This window comes from Mastacembelus armatus, chromosome 5 (assembly GCF_900324485.2).
Source record: "Mastacembelus armatus chromosome 5, fMasArm1.2, whole genome shotgun sequence".
Lineage (NCBI taxonomy): Eukaryota > Metazoa > Chordata > Actinopteri > Synbranchiformes > Mastacembelidae > Mastacembelus > Mastacembelus armatus.
In genome coordinates, this window is record NC_046637.1 from 28,717,906 (window position 1) to 28,741,486 (window position 23,581).

Below are 23,581 nucleotides of genomic sequence, written 5' to 3' on the forward strand. Positions count from 1 at the left end.
AAATTAGGCCCTGTGTTGTTAGAATATAACACAACACAGCATAACCCTTCTACATTACCAAACAAATTCAAGAAATAAATTATCACAGACAGTTTGCCTAAAATTTAGTGGAATAAAGGGAAATAGCCTAAGTATGGGAAAATATTATAAGATACATTTGTTTTAAAGACAATGGCAAGTCAAATTAAAAATTCTTACTTGAAAACCAGGAGATTTGTAGAATTAAAGCAACTCAACCACATGGAAGACATCATGTCATTTTTGTAATGCGTCTCATACTTCAGAAAAATTCTCGCATGAGTGGTAATGGCTCTGCCTGTTCCTGAGATCAGGTGTTTTTAGTCAGATCCACTAAGATAAGTTAGGTTGGCTAGATCTAGATCCAGCTCGGACCTTTATCCAAAGAAACATGTGACCATGTGTGACCACAGGCACTCACAACCACCGAATAGGAATAGGATGGCCGGACACCACGTCAATCGTCACTTAGTTTCTCGTTGTAAACTGAGCCTTCTGTGGGCTTGACCCAACTAACAACCAAGGTCCCATTGTATTCACTGTTTCCCTGGTGATGTGGGCAGATTTGTTCCTTAGTAGTGCCCCTAATAAATTTAATAGCCTACTGTCTAAGGCTACTAAGAAAAAATACTTTTGTTGCCTTAAGTGAGAGTTTTAACCTCTTAGTTCTTGTCCTTAGTATTATATAAACTTGGTTTCAAATGTTATGTTTCTATTGTATAAAACTAGCTTAAAAAATATAAATGAGCCAACGATATGTTGCTATATCTCTGACCACTGTGTTAGTGAGAATTTAAAATAAATCAACTTCATACCTATATATACATATGAAATGCTTCAGAAAAAGAGGCAGTCTGTCCCACCTATTTTAATAGACTTAATTGTTTTCCCAGATTTGAAGGTAAGCCACACAGACCTGGGCCTATAGATGCAAATACTGTGAAACACATGGTGACAGTGTATTTTAGGATTAAATGACATGAAAACTATGTAAAGCACAGCATATATTAACTTATGTGGTTTCCTTGCCAGAGAAAGTCTAATCTTCCATTCTCCCTGCACAGATGTTATGTATGTGGAAGAGTATAACATCAACATGAGTCTCATCCAGTAGCCCATAATTCCGAGCAGTGTCCCTTTTCATTGGAGGTTTAGCGCGTCACGCTGAGGGCGGACAATGCCGTGGTCCACACAGCCTGTGTGAGGGGAGCCTGAGGGTGCCGCCTAAAGCGTGCGTACTTATTGGATACGTGTTGTTGCTAGGGGCGTGGGTTGTCCCGTGAAATATTCTAGTTTGCCCTGAAATAACAAATTTGAGAAGACAATAGTTGTTTGAGTTATAGGGGAGAGATGCGCTAAGACCCGCCGTGAGCATCAAAACAAAACGTCCCGGAGAGAAGAAAGTCCGCTCGGATAGTTCAAGCATCAATACTGAGATGCTGAGGTCACAATTCCCGAAGCTGATTCAGTTTTTCACCCAGAACACCTCCTATTTATTTGCATCGACCAGAACCCGGGTCGATGAGCGTTCACGGCGGATGGCAGCTGCGCACTCGATCTTCCCGTGATGCGTCTCTGGAGGGATTAGTGCGTAGCACAGGCTCAGCATCCTGGCTGGCCCACCGCAGGCCAGTGAGCTGTCTGCGGAACAAGTCACATTTTGATAGTGTGCGCTGGAGCGAGGCCCTCATGCGATGTGAGCTCATAGGTTGAACTGGCAGTGACACCAGGATTAACTCGAAGAGCTCCGTGCTGCAGCTACTGCCGCAAGGTGGACCGCGGCGAGAGGAGCAATGCGCGCATCCTCAGAACTGGACATTTTGTTGGGATGTTCTGTGTCCTAAACCAGTCCGAGGCGTAAGGCCATACACCCTGAGCTGGCGAACTGCGTCACTGAATGCGAGCGTTGCAGATAGGCAGCAAGCTCTCCCACTGCCGGGAGAGGCGCATGCTCATCCGCCGCCCAACACCATGTCGCCGGTAAGTGTTTAACGATTCACCAGGGATGGAGTCGGCGGACGATTCCAGCAAAGATCCGCCACTGGGATCCACATTTTCCTCAGCACCCAACTTAGACTCGGACATTAATGCAAATGCCTGTAGGCCTGTTTATGAGAACGGGACAGACCACAATGTCAACACACAAAGCGCAGCCCTGCGAGGAGCCAGTGACCCTAGCGCATACCCCTCCACAGACTATCGGGGGTTGGTCCGCCAGAGGTTCATCCGCCGGAGTTTGTGGGTGTCAGACTCCGAGGAGCATCCGCTGGATACACCGGAGTGTGTCACCAGCAGCCCGGTACTAAACATTGACCTGAGGAGCATCGTAGATCGGAATCGGACCCGTACTCTGCACGGACCCCGCCTGGGCCTCCAGGAGACTTCCGGCACGGAGAGCCAGGTGGGGCTAAAGGACGGCGCCACAGAAGAAACCAGCATTGACGATGGGAAGGGAGACAGGAATAAAAGAGAGCCCAAGGGAGAGGTTGTGCCCTCGGATGTCACAGGTAAAGCAGGAAGTGACGAGAACGAAGAGGAGCCCGGAATGAAGGCGGTGTCTACCTCACCTGGGGGGCGATTTCTCAAATTTGACATTGAACTGGGTAGAGGGTCCTTCAAGACGGTCTATAAAGGCCTTGACACCGACACCTGGGTGGAAGTGGCATGGTGCGAGCTGCAGGTAAGTGTCCAAAACTGCCTTTAATGTGCAGCCTGAGACAATACCAACATTTGGTCCAGGTGACAACCGGAGGTCTTTGTTATTGGTCCCACCTAACCACATCAACCAGGTTATATCTAACAGGGTTAGTGGGTTATTGTTGGGCATTCAGTGTATTATTTGTTTCTCCCCTCCTCTAATCTGGGATACGTCATTCAGCTTCATATAAAACCGTACATGCTTTATTACTGATGAGAGGATTTTTTATCTGCTCTAAGCTTTTCTAACCTCATATTGTTGAAGTGCTGTACAGCACACAGAAGAGATAACATTCTGTTTTCGTCATGTTTTTGTTATATCTGAAATATGTGTTTTCATAGGGGAAATGGGCAAAGCATCTGTTACAGTGCAGATTGAAGAGGATGAGACTGTCCATCATTCATGTAGTGTTTTTTATCAGTTCTCACAGATTTCTCTCATAATTCTTGCCAAAATGTTGTGATCTTGTAGTTTTCTGTCATCCAGGAGATTTACAACAATCATTTCTTAACTCTGTGAAACCTACGAGAGGGTTCAGAGCAGACACTAATCTCAGGAGTTCACAAAGGCGTTTCAGTAAAGTTTGGATTCTTTTTGTCATTTGCATAATTTCTTGACATGAATTGAACTGAAATCATTATGCTCTTGCATCTAAACAGTATTCAGCCATTTATACGCAATCAGCAGAGGCTAATTAATATACAGCAAACACATGCAGTAGCTTCATAGCAGTGACAGCTTGCTGTAGCACTAAGCTGTGTATGTGATAATCTAATGATCAGTTTAGACACAGTCCAGGCGACATACACGTACAGATTAGCCTGTAGACAGACCAGTAGTCAGGGGATGTGCTTTCAGGCCACAAAGCTTGTACATTCTGTGCGGAACAATTTCCAGCATTACATGTGAAAGCACTAAATTGAGTATTATACTGCCACAACAATTACTACCTTTATATTCTGATTTCTAACCGTATTCTTTCTCACATATTGCTATAGTTTTACTTTACTGCTGTTGTCCTAGAAGTGTATGAAACATTTTTTCTTATGAATTCCAAGAAAGACCCATTCATTGTACTGTAATCCACCCATTTTTTTTCTGGAAAAAGTAGCTGTCATGTTACCAATCTTTGATAAGCTGCTTGTTGTTGTGTTTTGTTTTAATCAATGGCACTGGCTGATAATCAGACACTATACATACAGAGTCGGCCTCAGCCTCATTTAATGAAGCTTTAATTTACACCAAAATATCATGATGAGAATAAATTTGGTGAGGCACAGCCAAGCTGAATGACTTCATTCATTTGCTTGGGCCTTCAAGGTGAACAAAGCTGATGCTTTTTTTTTTTTTTCTTACCTGTTCTTGCAGAATCCAGATTCACCCTGTCAGGCCTGCAGGAATAAGCAATAAAAATAACAGCCCAAATCAATCAAGGTTTAGAAAGAGAGTTAAATCACAGTTGTGCTTATCTCACAGCTCCCATTGGAAACTACACAGGTTTAGCTTCTAGTGAGGGACAGATCAGGAGGGTTGTTCCGTGTTAGCACAGATGTTAGCACTGTAATATACACACAACGAGGCTCATTTGGATGTGACACCTCAATCAATCCATCTAGAAGTCCACAAAGTCAGCCTCCAGTTGATTGTGCACATGGTGATGTAGCTCTGTTTAGGACTGTCTCATCCATTGTGTCTGAAACATGCAGCGGAAGAAGCGGCCCTGAACAGGCCTGAGGGTAACGTAAAGTAAGGGCCCTTGTGACATTGCAGGTTTAAAATGTCATTGTCTATTCTTGGAACTTGAATTGATTAAGGATAGTCTACACAGTATTGCTCATAGTTGAATAGTACATTAAATTCAGTTTTTGAGTCTTTATTAAGAGTTCATATAGTTTATCAGTGTTTCTTTAACAAACTAGAGGTTATATTTTAAAATACATCTACATTATTAACTGAAAACCTAAAGAAGAAGAGCACTTTTTGAATGTCTATCAGATAAGACATGAATCATGAATCCTACAGTACTTGTATATGCATGATTCAACCATTCTGTCCCTGGAGATGAGGCCTTGCCCTTCAGAGCTTTTGTGCCTGTGTGTCTCACTCACAGAAAGCTGCTGTAACTCACACACACTGCCTTTATGCTGTGTGTGTGTGTTTGGCGGCAAAACGAAGAATGAGACAGCAGAAAACTTGATGCTCGTAAAAAGATTTATAAATCAGATTTAAAGTTGAGCTGGTGCCTGGTATTGAGCAGACCAGACAGCTAGTCTTGTTACATATTTATCCACTAAATAATAAACAAACAGCTAATTGTTTACCAAAAATGTGCAAATAATTTAGCATACTTTAATAAAAAGTGAAAAAAATGTACTGCATTGAGAACAATCCGACTGTTGTATGTTTTTATTGGTCCTGTTTGATGGCTAAGTAATGAATACTAAACATGGATTTATACCCCTGTGGTGTTACCACACAGATGCGTCTGGAGAGTGAATCCTGCTGATGCAGCTCTCTGCACCAAGAGAGAGAGGGAAAGAGAAAGGGTGGGTTCAGCTAACAGAGTGTAATATGTGTCGTAGACACAGAAAAAGTTCTACATCTATATTAATTGCAGTGCTGTATCCTGACCACCCTGGGCTCTGTAGATACAAATATTTGTGCCGTTTTTTATGTACTTTCAAGTGTAACCAAAGCACATTTTGAGCCGTAAATACCACATCTTGCTAAAATCTCATCCCTGCATAGCTTCTTTAATAATTTGTTTGGAAACTTCCATAAGAATTAGGCAACACAGACAGTAAGTTAAGGCTAGGTTTAATGTGTGTGTTTTCAGTAAGAATCACCATTATGAAGGTAGCTGAAGAAGGAGACATATCCTTCACAATGCTGTATGTAATCTTAAGACGCATTAGGCTGTGCACTGCATAGGTGACTATGAACTGTAGATGAAATCTGATTCCCCATCAGTCAACATTTAATGCCAGAGTTTATACAGTAGGCTACTGTGCATTTCAAACACCAAACACCCTGTAGCCATGAACACAGCTGGAGAGAAAATGTGGAGGTCAGGTAGCATCTGCTGTGGCTAAAGCCATTTGTGTTCTATCTGTCGTGCTGACTGGAAAGAAACAGAAATGTGGAGGATGCTCGCTGTCAGCTGTTTTACTATTTATACAACAGTTCAGGGAAGGCAGGGGCCAAAGTATTGATCAGGATACACAGGTTTACTCAGACTTGTATCTCAAAGATGTAAGTTTTCAACTTTGAGCAATTCTACACAGTAAATACATTAAATGGCTTTGTAAGGGAAAACAACTTATATCCAGTGTGCTATTATGATGCTTAATGGTCGTTTTTGTTTCATTATTTACCTGCAGCATGTGACAGATAGAGATTAAAGATTACACTGTTATGTTTATCTGTCCTGACAGATGTGTTCGTCTGTATCACAGCACCAGATTAAATATGGCTTGCACTCATTTGTTTTCTGAAAATAGATTCTACTCAGAGGTCAGAGTTGTTTCACTGTTGTATGTTTTATATAATGAAACTATTCAGATCCCCATGTCCCTGAAGCAACAGCAGACTTTCTAAAGGAGGTTTAAAAATGATTGCATCTCTTTCATTACTGCTTTATGTAAGAAAAACTCAAAATGACAATGATTCTTCCCCTCCTTTTTTCTCCACCACCCTTCAAACCTATAAAATTCAGACAAATTGATCACTGCTGGAGCCTGTTCCCCGATAAGGCTCCTGAATACTGGCACAAAATGACTGGGCAGACTTGGAAATTATTTCTCATTTTTAAAAATTAACAGTCTTTCTCAATTTTCCCCTAGGAACGGAAACTGTCCAAAGCTGAGAGACAGAGGTTCAAAGAGGAGGCAGAGATGTTAAAGGCTCTGCAGCATCCCAACATCGTGCGGTTCTATGACTTCTGGGAATCACCGGTGAAAGGGAAGAAATGTATCGTTCTGGTGACAGAGCTAATGACCTCAGGGACTCTAAAAACGTGAGTCAACAAAAAATATACATTTTTATATATGTTTGGGATGCCTTGATATGCCCTCCATAAACTCTTAGTTCATCTCCTTTTCAGCCTAATACTTGACTGTAAAACAATTATTGTAAGATATACAAACATTACTGCTCCTATTTTTAATGAACCTTACAGTAATGGTCATTAGACTGCCTACATCATGTCTCTCAAGTATGAACTAAATGATAGCATTACGCTCAAATTATTGCTAGACCAAGATATTGTTCATGTTAATATAGAATATTTGTGATTTGAGCTGAAAACTCACAAAACATAGAAAGATTATTTTGGGAAGAGAAAAGGTATCAGAGATTTTGGACAGATCTTGATATTTTATTATCGTATAACCTTGCAATATGTTTAGAAAAGCGCATCTCTTTTCCTGGTGTCAACAGGAACATCTCTGTCCTGCTGGTAATGTTTTTTTGTATCTTCTCACAGGTATCTGAAGCGCTTTAAGGTAATGAAGCCTAAAGTTCTTAGGAGCTGGTGCAGACAGATCCTCAAAGGCCTCCACTTCCTCCACACAAGGACTCCTCCAATCATCCATAGAGACCTCAAATGTGACAACATCTTCATCACTGGTCCTACAGGCTCTGTCAAAATAGGAGACCTGGGCTTGGCAACACTAAAGAGGGCCTCCTTTGCTAAAAGTGTTATTGGTTAGTCATCAGCTAGCTTGAAAAAAATACAGTTTCATTGAATTGTGACAAAGAAAAAAAGGTTGCACTCTGCAACCTCACCACTCAGTGCAGCTAAATCCTTCACATTTTGCACATTGCACCTTTAAGACATACAGTATTTTATTTTTTATGTAGTGTTTAACCTCATTAAAACTGGTGTAGTGTCTATTATAAGCTCGCCATAGTTTGGCCATTATATCTCAAGTAATTTCAAATTAACAGTAACCTCCTGTCATTTGTGTTCAAGTTGCTTTATGCAGTATTTGAATGTTAGATTTTTTAATTTTCTATTGTCTATTGTAAATTGTCTATTGTAAATGGAAATGTTTTAGGATCATAATTTAGGATTCTTACTGAATTTTAGCCTTTGCCACCGCTGTTGATCCTCATAAAATAGGACGAAACCCTGATGACGACTCGTACGTTTTAGAATTTATTACAGTCTCTTGTATTAATTCTTCAGGCACTCCAGAGTTCATGGCCCCCGAGATGTATGAGGAGCACTATGACGAGGCTGTGGATGTCTATGCCTTTGGGATGTGTATGCTGGAGATGGCCACATCAGAATATCCCTACTCTGAGTGTCAAAATGCTGCACAGATCTACCGGAAAGTCACCAGTGTGAGTAAGGCTGCAGAAGTAAATCCCCTTAGTGTACTGAATGTAGAAACAGTACATTTTATTTTTAATGAATTAAACTTTTCATCTGTAAGAAGGAGAAGGTGTTCAAAAGCTAGTAAGTCCTACTTCAATGTGTGAATTTTATTTTTATTTTATGAACTAATCGGTTTTTAAATAGTTTTTGACTAAGCCTTTAGCTAATCATTATAGCACTTTAATAGTCCTCCCATACAGCAGTAGCTCCTTACTTGCCATAGCTGACATCTTGGAGACAAAGTGTTTTGGGGTAGATGCAATTAAAATTTCTTGACATTGCAGACAGTCCGTTATGCAGTCATACACTAAGCAGTTTAAAAGCTGAAGCATGTTATTGCTGGTTTGTTTTTCAGGGGGTGAAACCTGCCAGCTATAGTAAAGTCAGTGACCCAGAAATCAAAGAAATAATTGGGGAGTGTATCTGTCATAGATGGGAAGAAAGGTAAGTGGACCAGTACCTTGGATAGACTCTGGGCTCATGATGCATTTTTGTATTTACACATCAGTTCATTCTTACCTTATTGTTGTGTTGTTTTGTTTTTATTCCTGATATTAATGCCAATGTTTAGCTCTGATACAGTGATACAGTGGCTTTTTTTGTGTGTTGTGCATCATTAGGTTTTATTGTCACAGTGACCTATAGTGTGGGTCATTAGCTGATGTTTGTGCATTTCCTGCAGGTACTCTATCAAAGACCTCCTGAATCATGCCTTCTTTGCAGAGGATACAGGTGTGAGAGTGGAGCTCAATGAAGAAGATGATGGGAAGAAATCATCCATTGCTCTAAAGTTGTGGGTCGAGGATCCAAAAAAGCTGAAGGGGAAATATAAGGACACTGGAGCCATTGAGTTTACCTTTGATTTGGTGAATGAAGTTCCAGAGGTTGTTGCACAAGAAATGGTAAAGAAATAATAATTGTATTTTGTGAATATAAACAATATTTGTATAGATTGGGTGTCCAGTTCATTAATATATTTAATAGCAATTAAAGGTCTGAAGCCATGTTTCTACAGTAGCCCCAAACTGACAAACCAAACACTGGACCGGGAATCATTTTGTTTTAGATGATGGTCACTGTACCCTCCTTCGTGCCTGGAAACGGGTGGGGTGATATGTGAGGTGGTGCTCAGATAGTTGCATTTTTCAATATCACCACCAAATGCCCTTAAATCTTTCACATTTTACGCATTGCACCTTTAAATTAGGCATAAACAACCTGAAAAACTTGGGTGGTGTCAGTGTCTTTTCTTGCTTGTTGGAAGTGGCAGTGGTGCAAGCTCAATAATACATAATGACTTAGTAGAGGCCAAGGTATCTATTCTTCATGTTTTAAGGGGAAAAGAGAATGTAGATTTGTTGATTTCTTAGTGAAGATATTGAATTGCAAGCGTGTCTTAGTTTGTTCTGATCTGCAATGAGTATTTGTGTCCTGTAGGTGGAATCAGGTTTTTTCCTGGACTGTGATGTGAAGATTGTTGGAAAGTCCATCCGGGATCGCGTGGCTCTCATCAAATGGAGGAGGGAGCGGACTGTCTCGCCAGGAAATAGTGAAGTAGCTGAGAAAAAAATGCAACAGAACCTACTGCAGGTACCCAGTACCGGTCTACCAGAGGGTGCTACATTAGCTACAACAGATTACGAAGACCAAGAGATGGAGCAGCAGACCTTGATCTGCACTGTGCCAGCCGTCACATCTACCACATGTGAGACATGTTAGTTATAATTATAAGCACACAACTTATAGAGGTACAGTTTTTAGTTACAAATCTGGCCATTGTTATGAAACTGACTGTCACTAAAATATTTAAATGTGTATGTGTGAATATGAGTGACAGAGAAAAAGCAACTGCAATGTCAGAGTAACATACCAGCTTTTGAATTTTAATTAGATAGTACTACTTCTCCCCTGCCCTTCCTCAGTGTCCATCCTTCTTGCAGAGGGCATTGTGATAAGTTATATTTATTCACTCCGTTATTACAGCTGACAGTGGAGTGAGCTCTACCGTGCAATTAGATGATTTGAACAATCAGCAAAATGGCCCCTGCCAGTCACTTCCAGAACCCATTTCCACAGCTCAGATGATCTATAGTCCTCCTGCACAGGCTGACCCTCAACTGCACCAGGGGCCCTACCAGCAATCCACAGGACAGGGAGCCTACCAGCAAACTACAGGTCAGCCGCATCCCGGGGCCTATCAACAACCTGCAGCACAACGGCACCAGGGGCTTTGTCAGACAGTGAGTGAAAGCATTTCTTATTTGTCTAGCAACTTTGTTAAATCTTTCTTTTTGTTATCATTCATTGATATTTATTTTCTTTTTTGCAATGATACCTGATCAGCGCCACTACAGTGATCCATTTGTATGCCATGACAACCTGCTCGACAGTCAGAGCGTAGTGTGTTTCAGGCATGGAAGCACCTCCCTCGTTGACATGTTGCGGTGTAGGAGACATTCTTTCAGTAAGATAGCCAATGCAAGCTCCTGCCTATATCCATCACAGGATCCGGCTTCAGCAGATAGCACAGAGAGCTCAGTGGATACCCCAGACAACCTGTGCTCTAAATCTGCCCAGAATGCATCATTATTATCATCTCTCTTGTCCCCCCATCAACACTCTCATCATGACTCAGCACATCATCTGAATTCATTTCACCTTCCCCAGGATATACAGTCTCCCTCAAAGCTGAGTTAGAGTGTCTCTCATAGCCCACAGCTTCATCGCCACTGCAGGGCTTGCATGTCTGTCCTCCTGAGGGACTGGCCAGAGGGAGCCCGATCTCTGGGACACACACACATGCACGCTTTCCCCACATACACCCAGTTTACTCCACTCTCTAAGCCAAGATCACCCACATTTCTCTATCTGTCAAAGTCTCCTCCAGTAAGTCAGCCCCATGTTTTGGGTGCATCTGATCCCGCATTGTCAGACAGAGAAACGACCCAGTTGACTTCACCTTTACATCTTTCCCCACCCTCACAAGTTGTGCTCCCACAGAGTTTTTATGAAGGTGGAGATCTCGCTTTTCTCAACCACTGTCTCCAGCACATCGTCAGTCGCAGGACCAGTTCACCCACCCTCTCTGAGCGAGCAACTATTCATTCACTGCAGAGTCAGGGTTTTGGCAGTACTGCGTCTTCAATAGTTGAGCATATAAGCAAGAGTCAAAGCCTGGAGGTCCCACTCTTCTGTAATCCGAATCTGGACATGAACAACCTGTTATCACCACATGACAGCAAAGGCAAACCATTGGTAGGTTAGAGAAGGAGAGTTCATTTAGGCTAAATGTTGCCATAGCAGCATCGTGCTATATTTTTCATGATTCTGCCAGCTGCTTCGCTCCTTCAGCTAGCCAGTCTCTGCTTCTGCCTAATCAACAGTAAGTTCCTGTTTTAGATAAGGTTAGAGGAGAGTGTGACAGCTTACACAATAATATGTTAGCAGAGTGCGTGGCATTGAACATGATGGGTCGTTAATGATAGATTAATCCTGTAATTTCCCCTTTTCTGTTTCAGCTTTACTTTTTTTAACATTGCCAGCTACAAATATCCTTCTGCTTTCTTGTCCCTGCTTTGATAAACTGACCATTTTAACCCTGAGCTTGATTTGTTGTAACACTAACACGACCTTCTGTTGCATAGTGAGACATTGCATAGTATGTGTAAAATCAGGGCCTAATACATACCCTGTCTCTTATGTGTTTCTCACAGACAGTTTCTGCTCCAGCTACACCAGCTGCTACTGCGCACCAAAGTAGACAGACAGCACAGAGCTTCCCAGCCGCAGCCCCCACTTTACAGACGCAGCTAACTGTCCAACCCAGCCAGGAGCAGGTACTGCATATATCTTACTGCGACAGGCACAGGCAGCAGCTGTAGTGAGATGCAAAAAGCAGAATTGGGGTGCAAGAGTTTGCTGCATGGCTGAAACATATATTTATTTGTTTGGATCCCCTGTTACAACAGCTACTCCTACTGTATCTGTAGGGACAGAGTCAGAGTAATGTAATTGAGTTTGTATTGCCATCTTATCTAAACAATGAGCAGATTTTTTTCCCCAGTGACTTAGCAGGTTTGAATGTGGACAAGCTGTATGCGTACAAGCTACTCTGTTAACCAAAATTAGTAATGTGAGGTATGCTAGTTAACTAAAACATGCAAACTTTACAGCAAATTAATATGTAATTTCGCTGCCCTATCAGACAACGAAGGACATCTGTGTGGGGTTGGTAACAGGCGATTTCCCTATTTAAATAAGTCATCATATACTGTATGTCTGTGTGTGTGTATGTGACTGACTCTATCATGTGGATTGTCTTTTCTTCTCATTTGTCTTTTCTTCCTGTAGTGTAATCTCCAACCAGCTGGTGTCCTGCCCCAGGTAAAGCCTCCAGATTTTATTATTTACTGGAGGTTCCAGTACATACACTGCAGACCACACAGGATAGTTGGATCATACATCCCCTACCTTACCTGCAGCTAACCTTTTTTTTTTAAAGCTTTTACATCAAAATGTCTTGTCTGTTCAATAGAAAATTTGTTAGTAAAGTTATACTTATACTTATACTTATAAGTAAAAAGGAAATATTTGGTTGTTCTTCCTTAGCTGTTACCTGCTGACCAGACTGCATCTCACCTGAGTCCACCTGACATATCTATCAGTTTTCTACAGTCAGTCACCAGTGCTCCTCCACCACTCCTGCCCCTGCAGATCAACACACAGGTGTGTTGTGGTAGAAACACAAGATGAACATGCTTCAAAAGTTAAAATACAGTATGTTACAGGGTGGCATAATTCATGAAGGGCCTATGTGAATGTTCTTTTTATCAGCTGGTTGTCTTTGTTCATTTTATATCCATTTTCCCTTTTTTCTCCCAGTTTCCCTCACCATATCCTGTTCTAACAGGGGGCCAAAAGCCCCCTCCCTTCTCCTCAGCTCATCTGCCCTCTGCCTACAGCAGCAGTGGCCCATCTGTATCTAGCCCCTACTACTCACCTTCACCCCACCATCCCTCTCTTTCTCTGACAGCTCATGCCGCATTGCACTCTACACCTAGTCTTGGCACCCCTCAGACGCCTCTGTGCGCACCTCAGCAGTTGCCTAATGTGGCACTACCTATTTCACCCCTTGCCATGACCATGCCCCCTGCAGTGCCCCAGCAGCACGGTGGCCCTCCCACATCTCGGTCAAACCTTTGTAGCTTCCATCCCACTCGTTCCTTACCTCTCTCCCAGGTACAACCTACCCCATACCCCACCCCCCACTCTGAGCAAGAACTGGCTGAGCAGCCTGTCCAGGTGAATATTTAACTCAGTTTTTACTGTAATAATTGGGTCCTGTCAAATCTATGATACTAAGGTATCATTGTCTTAACTATTATTGTTTTACATGCACGGCATGTGTTTGGGGACTTAAAGTGAACAGTGTTTATCTTAACTGATGAACAATTCCCTAAATGTGCTTTTTCTTCCAGACGATTGTTTCACAGGGGAATTTTGGAGATGTTCATCCTTTGGCTCCAGTCCACCCTGTCTTGCCTGCTGCTGAGACTCCTCTCTGGGGAAGCAGAGTAAATGCTGAACCTGCAGCACTGGGCCACGACTTAACTGTAGCTTCCACAGTTCTAGCCCCAGTCCCTGCCGCAGCCTCAATCCCAGTCCCAGTTACAGTCAAAGCTGAAACCCAACCCACACCACAAATTCTAGCTCTGATTCCAGCACAAAATCAACCACCTGTCCCAGTACCAGCACAACCTGCAGCCATGCCTCAAAGTCTAGCTTCATCCCTTGTTAAAGCCCCAACTTCAGGCTCAATACAAGTTTCAACAGGAGTGCCAGTTTCAGCCTCAGCTTCAGTTCAATCACCAGTCTCTGTATCAGATGCTACTTTTCAACCACCAAAAGTCTCATCTACAAGCTCAGACACATCTTCCATCTGTAAACCCCAAGTCCCAGGTTTGGTCTCAGCCCCCGTCCCTTTCACTCTGCCAGCTCCACTCCCCACTCCTGCTCTAGCTCCTGTTGTAACATCAGGCCCAGCTCCAGTTCTGCAGCCTGCTGGCATCCAGACAGCAGTCTCAGTGCCTGAGTGTGCCAGCCTGACCACAACTCAGCAAAACCTTGAAATGACATCTGCATCTAGCACCCTTCAACAAGAGCCTTGTTTAGAGGTAGGAATAAAGACAAAGTTAGCACATATACCAGTTAATTAGAAAAATACATTTGATACTGAAATCTGGTTGTTACTCAGAAAGCACATTCAAACTGGCTGCCGTTCTAATTACATGCACATCAGTTTTATACCCTCATCTAGAAACCAGTGTCTCAATCTGGGATTAGGATTACCCTCTAAAGTCAAATGCTGATAGCTCACATTTACATTAATACAAATTCTCTGTTGTCTCGTAGTCATCCATTGTGTCCTGCAGTGCTCCACTGTGAGGAAAATAAACTTTTTACCTGCCTATTTTTCTGTCTTCAGGATGTACCTCAGGACAAACCAGTATCTTTACCTAGCTATACTTATGACAGGTGTGTGGCTTTACAGATTCTGTAGTCAAAGTAATGAAAATGTGTCCAGACCTAGAAATTACCTAATGTTTATTTATTTGCTTATTTTGAAGTCTCAATTCTGATGTGGCATCTGGAAAGGAAACAAGTGATGGTTATGACAGCTTGGTTAGTGGGGGAAAGGGTGACGGAAGACCAAGGAAACACCACCGCAAGTCTGCTCGCACACGTTCCCGCCAGGAAAAGACCAGCAAACCCAAACTGAGCATGCTCAATGTGGGTCATGGTGTATGTTACGGCAGGTGATGTCACAGATGCCTGAAATTCTAGTGTTTCCAACTGTAAAGTGTAACCCCTGTCCCCACAGGTTTGCAACACTGGTGATAAAATGGTTGAGTGTCAGCTGGAAACTCACAACCACAAAATGGTGACGTTTAAATTTGATCTTGATGGAGATGCTCCTGAGGAAATTGCCACTTACATGGTTAGTTGAGCTTTTTATAGTTTCTAGTTTTCAACTTATCTATTGGTTATGTTTGTGGCATTGTGTAACTTTTTTGAATCTGTATGCCAACAGGTAGAGAACGGCTTTATCTTATTGTTAGAGAAGGAGATCTTCATTGACCAGCTCAAGGACATTGTTGATAAAGCTGAGGACATGTTGAATGAAGACATCGTGGGTGAGAGGGCCTCCACTTTGAGTTGCAGTCCTCAAAAAGGCCAAATTTCTGAAGGCCTAGTAGGAGAGGTAAGAGGGTGCAGATACAGATATATAGACTAGTTAGTAGTTATAATTAGTATATACATAAATATATACAGTACGTATGCTTATGCAACGATTTAGACATGGTCAGAGACATATTCACAGACATTGATACATGCAAATAAATACCAAGTGGCAAGCACCACACTGAGTTAGCACGTCTGTCTATTTCTCTGCAGAATCAACAATCTGGGGCACCTCAGCCTGTTTATCAGCAGAATGGTAAAATCAAAGATATAACCATGTACAGTCATTTTCATATGTCATAATTAAAACACAATTGGTGGTAAATGTATAAACTCTTCAATTGCAGTTCTTCACACAGGAAAGAGATGGTTCATAATTTGCCCTGTAGAGGAGATGCCGACATCCAGCCATGATACCCCATCAGAGGGCACAACCACACAGTCACCTGGGAGTTCAGCCACTACCCAGCCTGCTGACAGTGGCACTGCAAGGCCGTCTGCATCCAGAGGTGACTTTGTTTCCAGTTTCATTTAACAGCAGCACTACCTGGTGGCAGCTTAATGAAACACATTTGACTATTAAAATATCCAGTATAATAGTTTACATATTTGTGAGTCTCCTAATCATTTACAGATTTATTTTTTTCTCTCCCTACAGAGGAGGGGTCATCTTCCACAATGTCTGGTGGAAGTGGAGGCTTCTCCTATGATGTGTATGGATTCTGCAGTCCTCCAATAATGTCCAACACAGACCCACTCCTCTTGGCCAGTCTGTCACCTCCTGTGTCAGCTCCCCCAACTCTTCAGTCTGTATCATCAGTGGAGCCTGTGGGCAGCTCAGTGCCACCCAGTGTCCATCAGGTTCAGCCAGCCAGGACTCAGACATTGCCCCCATCATCCACGCATACATCTTTTCCAGTGGATGAGTTACAGGGATCTCCCCTGGGGTCCATGTCCCCAATTCATGCCTCTCAGCAGATGCCCGGAATCACATGTCCAGTTTCTATGGCTGAAGAGGTGCCCTGCTGCCCTCTGGTCATGCCCCTGTCTCTGGATGTGAGTGGTTCACAGGGTGGGTCTCCCCTCACCCCACTGCCACTCCAGGAGCCATGTCCAGCCAAAGAACCTCTTTCTGTCTCATATGCCCCTGCAGCACATAGTGAGCGGCCTCAGCAGCCTGTAGTACTCCACCAGCCTTATTCTAGTGTGGGGGGGGGGCAAAGTGTCCTCACTGCCCCAGAGCCCTGCACCATCCCAGCATGGTGCAGGGCCTGGTGAGTCGGACTGTGAAGGACGGCTGGGTCGTGGGGGCTTTGTGGACAGCACCATAAAAACACTGGACGAGAAACTAAGGAACTTACTCTACCAGGAGTATGCTCCCATGTATCCATCAGGCAGTGCTGCAGAGACTCCAGGATCCGGCACAGAGTACATCCAGTCTCCTCCTGGTCCAGACAGCGCCACAGCCGGGTCAGGAAACAGCACACCAGGGCCAATAGGAGAGGGACGTTACAGGGCAGGAGAACATCTGGTAAGTGCAACACACTCAACAATAACTGTCAACCAGTTTTGACACTGGTTTTTTCTATGAAATGATTATAAAAATATTTAAGTGTTTCCACAAGTTTTTCTTACATTTATTTTTATCTGTCTGCTATTGGATTTGCATGAAAAGCAGCATTAATTTGCATCTACGTCTACAATCTGCAAATATATTTCAAATATTTTGCTGTGATAAATTCCAATTATATTATTAACTTAACTGTCTGAACTGTATCTAATTTGGATGTATGGAAATTCAGACAAAAACTGTGCTTTCTAATTTTCCAAACATCATCGTCAAGATTCTCAGGCTTTTAGGCAATATTAACAGTTATATGAGGGGGAAATGACAAATTGTTTGCGTTTTAGTTTTCTCATTTCTGTTCTTTCTATCTGTGATCTTGTTTCATGCACTAGCCTCAAATTCCAGAGAGAATGGATAGTTTGAGCACACTGAGTGACTCAGCTGTGTGTGGTATGTACCATACACACTGGCCAGTCTAAAATGACTGGGATCATTAACGTCTAACTACAATATGTTATGTGTTACTGTTCATCCCTGTGGTTCCACTGTCTTCAGTGTTGTGAACATTTTTTCAGGTACTCTGTCGCGAAGACATGTCCCCCACTCTGCTTCCTGCTCTGGAACAAGAGGTCGATTTAAGGTACGGAAGAGAGAGTTTCCTCATATTTAATGGACCAATAGAGCTGTGGGACAGAGTAGTTAGGCTGTTTTGTATTGCAGGAGCATCATGATTCTGTGTGAGTACCCAGCCTCTTCCTGTTTTTGCAGATAATCTCTGTTCCTCCTGAAGTGGCCAACAAACGAGATGTTAAACAAAGGAGTTGGAGCAGCGCTGCTTCACCGGCACATCCTGTAGGATACAATGGGGACCATGTTCAAGCAGAGGCCATGACTGCCTCCACCACAATCGGCCGTTTCTCTGTGATCAGCACTGAAGATGACATTACACAGAGGACACGATGCAGCCGCTACTCCGCCCCACCTGATTTCTACTTAGACACACCTCCTTCCATGGCCAAACGGGGTTCTCTGCCTCGCGCCCTTACCTCAACCTCTGTCCCTGTAGATGTCACAGTCCATGCTCGCTTCCTGTCCTCGGACTCAGGGGCTGAGAGCAGCCCTGCAAAGCTGGCTCCCCCCACTCCATCTCAACATACTCGCTCAGAGCGCAGAGGAAGCGATCTCATGAAGAGGGCAGTGGCTTTCCTACGTCGTTCAGGGCGTAGCAGCAGTGTGCAGAGCTCTGATTCACCAGGTAGGCATGGAGGTGTGCACGGCTCAGCCTATGCCAGCAGCGATAATGACTCAGAGTTGGAAGACTCAGACATGAAGAGGGAACTACAAAGACTCAGGGAGAAGTAAGCATAGCTGGTGGTTTACATTTAGCCTCAATTGTTTTACTTGAAAATAGTTTTCCATTTAGTTTTTAAGTGACCAGCATATTCTTGACTCCATCTCCTCAGACATCTTAGGGAGATCTCTGAGCTACAGGCCCATCAGCGGGGAGAAGTGGAATTGCTATATCGTCGGCTTGGCAAGGTCCCTCCTCCTGGCCTGGGTCTCTCACACATTGCACCACATGCTGGCCGTAGAAAGAGGTCTAGCAGGCATAGGCTGAAGCCTGGCAAACTCCTCAGCCCACTTGTTCAACAATTTAGAAATGTCACCACCAAAACTAGTGAATCCAGCAGAGTCAGTGAGTATCTTTTCAGAAACTCCAGTATTATAAGTTGAATATTTACAGCATGTGAAAAGAATGCATCATCCTGATGCCTGTGCGTGTGTGTTCAGGTGCTGCTGTAGGTGCAGGTGAGCCCACAGTGAGTTTAAATGGCTCTCCCGCCAAACGGACTTTCCCCACACATGGCAGGGCGCGATCATGCACCAGCCACCTTCCCAGCTCAACTTCAGAGCCTGTGCAGACTCAGCCCTGTTCCCTCAAGGGCTCTTTGTCTTCTGATAATATTTACACTGGAGACAACACAGGCACACATGCTCCAACCAGACAAGGTAACCTCTAGCAAAACACAACAGAAAGTCTAAGTTGAATGGTCTTTTCCTGTAAATATCTAGATGTACCAGAGAATTATTAAACACTTGGTTAAGTATTTCACTGTGTGCCATTCTTACCCCGGTATCTTTGACTATACTCCTCTACAGGCTGGTCTAATTATCCTCAACCATCTGAGAGAGTGACCTATAAATCCAGTAGCAAGCCACGAGCTAGATTTCTCAGTGGACCTGTGTCTTTGTCTATCTGTTTGTATCTCTTCTCTTCTCACATATCTTCACTTTTTCTTAGAAATATTTAGTTTCACTTTTTTAGCTCAGTGATGTCTTTTTTTTTTTTTTTTTTTTTTTTGCCAAACTTTTCTACAACACTTTTGGGTTTTCTGTTCTGCTTCATCTCAGCTTTCTCGCTTGCGTTTATCTAGTATTTCTGCTTAAAAAGGGATATATTGTTTATTAAACCACTTAGTTTGTTCCGAAGAAGTAAACATTTTGATTGAGCAAATGGTTATTTTCAAATGTTAATCATGAATTTACACAATTATTTCTATAAAAAGACCAGAAGAAAAAGACCATAGTTTTTTCCCAATATATTTTTTGCTCATTTTTACTTATTTTCTATTTATTTAAGTCCATAGGTCTGTGTAGTCAAGGTTCATTAAAATGATAATAAACATTATATCTCAGTGTCTCTTACTGATGATTATGTCCTTTATCCACCTTATAACATGCACCACCTCCTTTTTGTGAATTATTCATCCTGCATTATTAGGCAATGGACTTCTGCATGCCACATGCACCCCAATCTGCTATGAAATTTCAATTTTTTTATTAACTATTAACCTCTCTCTTTATTATTTTAGTTTTTCTGCCAATCTAGTACAGCACTTGATATGGCACTTACCTGAGCCACCTGCATGATTTTCCTAATAAATGTACTGTTTTGTTTCAGGGAACTTTTTACTTTTTAATTTGGCTTAGGCTTTTTTGGGTTTTGTTTGGTTGTTTTTTTTTATTTTTTTTAATTTTTTGTGGCAGTAATCAGCAGGTTCGTTTTCACTGCATCCTGTTAATGATTATTATTACCAGTTAAGGGAAAGATGATTTGTTTAAGGTCTTTTTTTTATCTTATAGGGTCAACACTGAAGAGACTGTGTCTTGGCAAAGAGCGTGGCAGCAGTATGTAGAATTAACACTGTCTCACTAAAATTAAGTAATTCAGTGCCATGTTTATTTATATCAGTCTAAACATCGCTATAAACTTAGTGTCAGGTTATGTGTATATGTGTGTCCTTTCAGGGTCTGCAGCCGGATCAGGGGCTTTCACTCAGTCACAGCAGCAGCCTAATGGTGCCACACCTCCTCCTCATCAGCCAGTGATGGGACTGGCCCAAGCCCAGGCCAATAACAGCAACAATAAGAAAGGCACATACACTGGTAAATCAATGAGTGCCAATGAAAACAACCTGCCTGAAAACTTGCAGTGGCTGATGGACGACTGGGCCCAGGAGGTCCTTATTGTCACCCACAGGCCACGCACTAACTCTCTGAGCATCAGTGGACAGAAGCTGTGGGATCAGGTTGTACCTCGAAGTGCTTCAGACGTGAGTTTAAGCTAACTCTAACCTTAACTGGTCCGGTTTCAGTTAGTCCTGTGGTCATAAGAATCAAAATGATTCAAATCTGAAAATTGTTTTTAATGTTTAATTGATAAAAAGTGACAGTTTTGCACCCAACTATCTAAGGTTGCATGGTTTGCAGGGCTTCTTAATCAGATCATGAAAATTAGGTGAGATTACCAATAAATAAAGTAGAATTAGGTAATGCTACACACAACTATACCCTGTCAGACGACAGCACTTTGCAGAAATACAGTAATTTGCTATTATTTTGTGATAAGTTGCATTCTTACTTGCTGATGGTAAATTACTTTAAATACATATTTGCACATACTGTAAGTTTACTAATCTATACCTACGCTGCACTAATATCACACACTCACAACTATTCACATAACAAAAAGGCTTTGTGCCCACTTCTCAAACATGGTTTGTCTCAGGGAAACTATGTTCATATAGAATAATGCATTCTAAGTAATGTTTACAGTACATCAACAAGTGACATGCACTGATGGAATACAAGAAAATGCTGCAGTACAAAAAAAAAATGGTGAAACAAAAATCTATGTACCCACAATGAGGAATCTTACAGATACAGAGAAAAAACACAAATACATGCCCATACATATAATGATGGCATTAATTGACAGCATTGTATAATTGTAGTTAATCGTTGTTGTAAAGTTGGATATCTGGTCATTATCCAATCCTTGTAGGTGTCATCATGGACAACTCCAAATCTAGAAGCCTGCAGCCTGACCCTGTCATGGCCTGACAGCCCTGGGTCAACAATGAGAACCAGCCCGTCCACAGGGCCACATCCCAGCTATCAGCTACAGTCCTCTGCGCCTTTCAAGGCCTTGTCCTCACCCCTCTCTGTTAGCCAATGGTCTGGGTTGCTCTTCCCTCTCACGTCAGGAGTTTTTGCCTTTCCTGCTGTGCCCTCAGCCCAAGACGCCCACAGCCCAATTCCAGCTCCATCATGTCAGCCGCCTGACCCTAAAGCCAGGACTCTCTAACCTGAGTAGCATTATGTCTTCCAACTCAGTTACCAAAAAGAAATATCATTATAGTTTTAGTCAGTCTTATTATCGTACTGTGTTCATATAAATAGTTCATGTTTGTGTTGCTCATATCACCCCTATGTGTATCAGCTGCCGTGTGTATATATGAATTCTTGTTAGTCTGTACATAGCTCCCGTGTTTGTACAGTTAACATTAGGTAATCCATAGGTTGGTGCTGCAGCTATGTGTCTTAATGCAACACGTTATTAGCCACCATCAAGCCGTCACTGTGAAGACTTGACATCCTGGCCACTAGGACCAGTTGCTTTACCCCGCTCTCTCTTAGTCCAAGGACACGTTTCATTCCTCATTGATGAAATGCTTCCAGCACAAGAGCTTGAAATATCCTTAAGAGATTTGAACGAACTTGAATTTTATCCTTAGGGTGAAAAAAAAAAAAAAACACCTGTGAGAGTGCCTTGAATTGCAGTTTTAGTTTTCTGAAGAAAAGCATTTAGGTTCACAGTAGACATTAGGCCTTCTATATATGCTATAACCTTCAAAGGTAAATTACAAGATTTAAGTAATGAATGTGGATTGAAACATATGTAATTTAGCAACATAACATACTTAAACACTATAATCTGGTTGTGTTGCTGTTCATAAGATATCAGAGATTGTTTAAAAATATACAAAACTGAGTTAGATTTTTTTAATATATTTACTGTAGGTTTTTCCTTCTTCACTGAAGTAATGTTCTTGTGGGACTGCTCTACCGCCTGCATCATGGCCTGCATGAGTACACTGATATTCTGAATGTCCACAGGTTAACTTGGTGAGTTATATGAAGATGTTGTTTGGAGAAACTGGCTTTGAAACCATACAACAAGGAGGGCTGAAGGACTCAACATACGAGTCATAATCATAATCATCCCATACCTCTACAAACGCAGTCTGTAGCTTTACATATCGTTGCCTTTGTGGTTTTTAAGAGATCACTGTGTGGTCGGTTGTGTGATTAAATACTGATGAAATGATGATGTTAAGAATGTGAGTTACTGAGAAGCCACACTGTTTGACGTACTATTTGTGCAATTCATAGGTTTTCTAGATGATGTTCTTTAGACGCTGGCCCCACACAGTTACCTCCATCATACAGCACTGTATGTCATTATAGCTGAGTCAGAGCTCTCTAAGACATATTACACTGTTTAATTGGTCAGAAAGCTCTACAAAACTTAGAGCTTTCTTTGACGAATTTCTCAGTGCACACTAAACCCAACAGAGAAGTTATTTTCATCTTTTTTTTGTTTTATTTTCCAAGTTATATCCCTGTTAAAATTAGCATGGTTTTTACAGTTAAAGGGGCAATCAGGCAATTTTAGTATTGCACATATGGGAGTCACAAGAAAAATAATACGGCTCATGTTTCACGTCATTAGGGTTATTTTTCAGATTCTGCCTTCTGTGATTGCGCATCATGACAATATTTTGATAAGGACTGATCATTTGTCTTACAGCCAGAGTTGCTTCAATGATGACATGTAGATTCGTTTTTATATTTTACTTGAGAACATTGGCTATGCAGCTATTTTTTGTGCTTACACAATAACCTGTCTCTAATCTCTTTAATGCTTGCAGTGAAAGCTAGTTGTATGATTGCTTTTGCCTGCTTTACCACCTGTTTCCCCCGCCTTGTCAAATCAGTACTCTTTCACAAAAACTGTACATACTTGAAGACAGAAATAATAAATTCATTTTCGCTTGACACCACACGTGCTTGTTTCATTAACAGTGCATATTGAACATATCAAGACACTGTGTATCTCTTTTCCCTTTCTCTGACTGCATGAAGAGGTTTCAGTGTAGTAACAAAGTCCTTTCAAAATGTTCTGGCTGGACCCATCGGATCAACGGAAAAGTTCACACATGCAGTGGAATTTCTGGTAAATGGCTGCTTTATCTGATTTCCGTTAGCTCTCTGTGTGATTGCCTGCAGAACACAGAGGGGAGGTTATGTTTGGGTGGGAGTTTTTCATGTG

At 42.1% G+C, this 23,581-nt stretch overlaps 1 protein-coding gene across 1 annotated transcript; it reads left to right on the top strand.

Annotated features, from left to right (window-relative positions):
- The first annotated feature begins 1,358 nt into the window (after positions 1–1,358).
- LOC113130756 (serine/threonine-protein kinase WNK2-like) lies at positions 1,359–23,307 on the top strand. The gene is given in 30 exon segments (XM_026307595.1): positions 1,359–2,698; positions 6,559–6,731; positions 7,200–7,420; positions 7,905–8,062; positions 8,452–8,540; positions 8,779–8,998; positions 9,534–9,801; positions 10,080–10,336; positions 11,810–11,932; positions 12,447–12,479; positions 12,705–12,821; positions 12,978–13,397; positions 13,574–14,269; positions 14,581–14,630; positions 14,723–14,885; positions 14,977–15,093; positions 15,187–15,357; positions 15,552–15,594; positions 15,686–15,847; positions 15,997–16,547; positions 16,549–16,869; positions 17,298–17,355; positions 17,481–17,545; positions 17,674–18,263; positions 18,369–18,601; positions 18,697–18,915; positions 19,066–19,164; positions 20,050–20,094; positions 20,215–20,519; positions 21,251–23,307. Coding segments are annotated over 30 exon segments (6,945 nt in total). The 5' UTR covers positions 1,359–2,023; the 3' UTR covers positions 21,554–23,307.
- Positions 23,308–23,581: the final 274 nt, after the last annotated feature.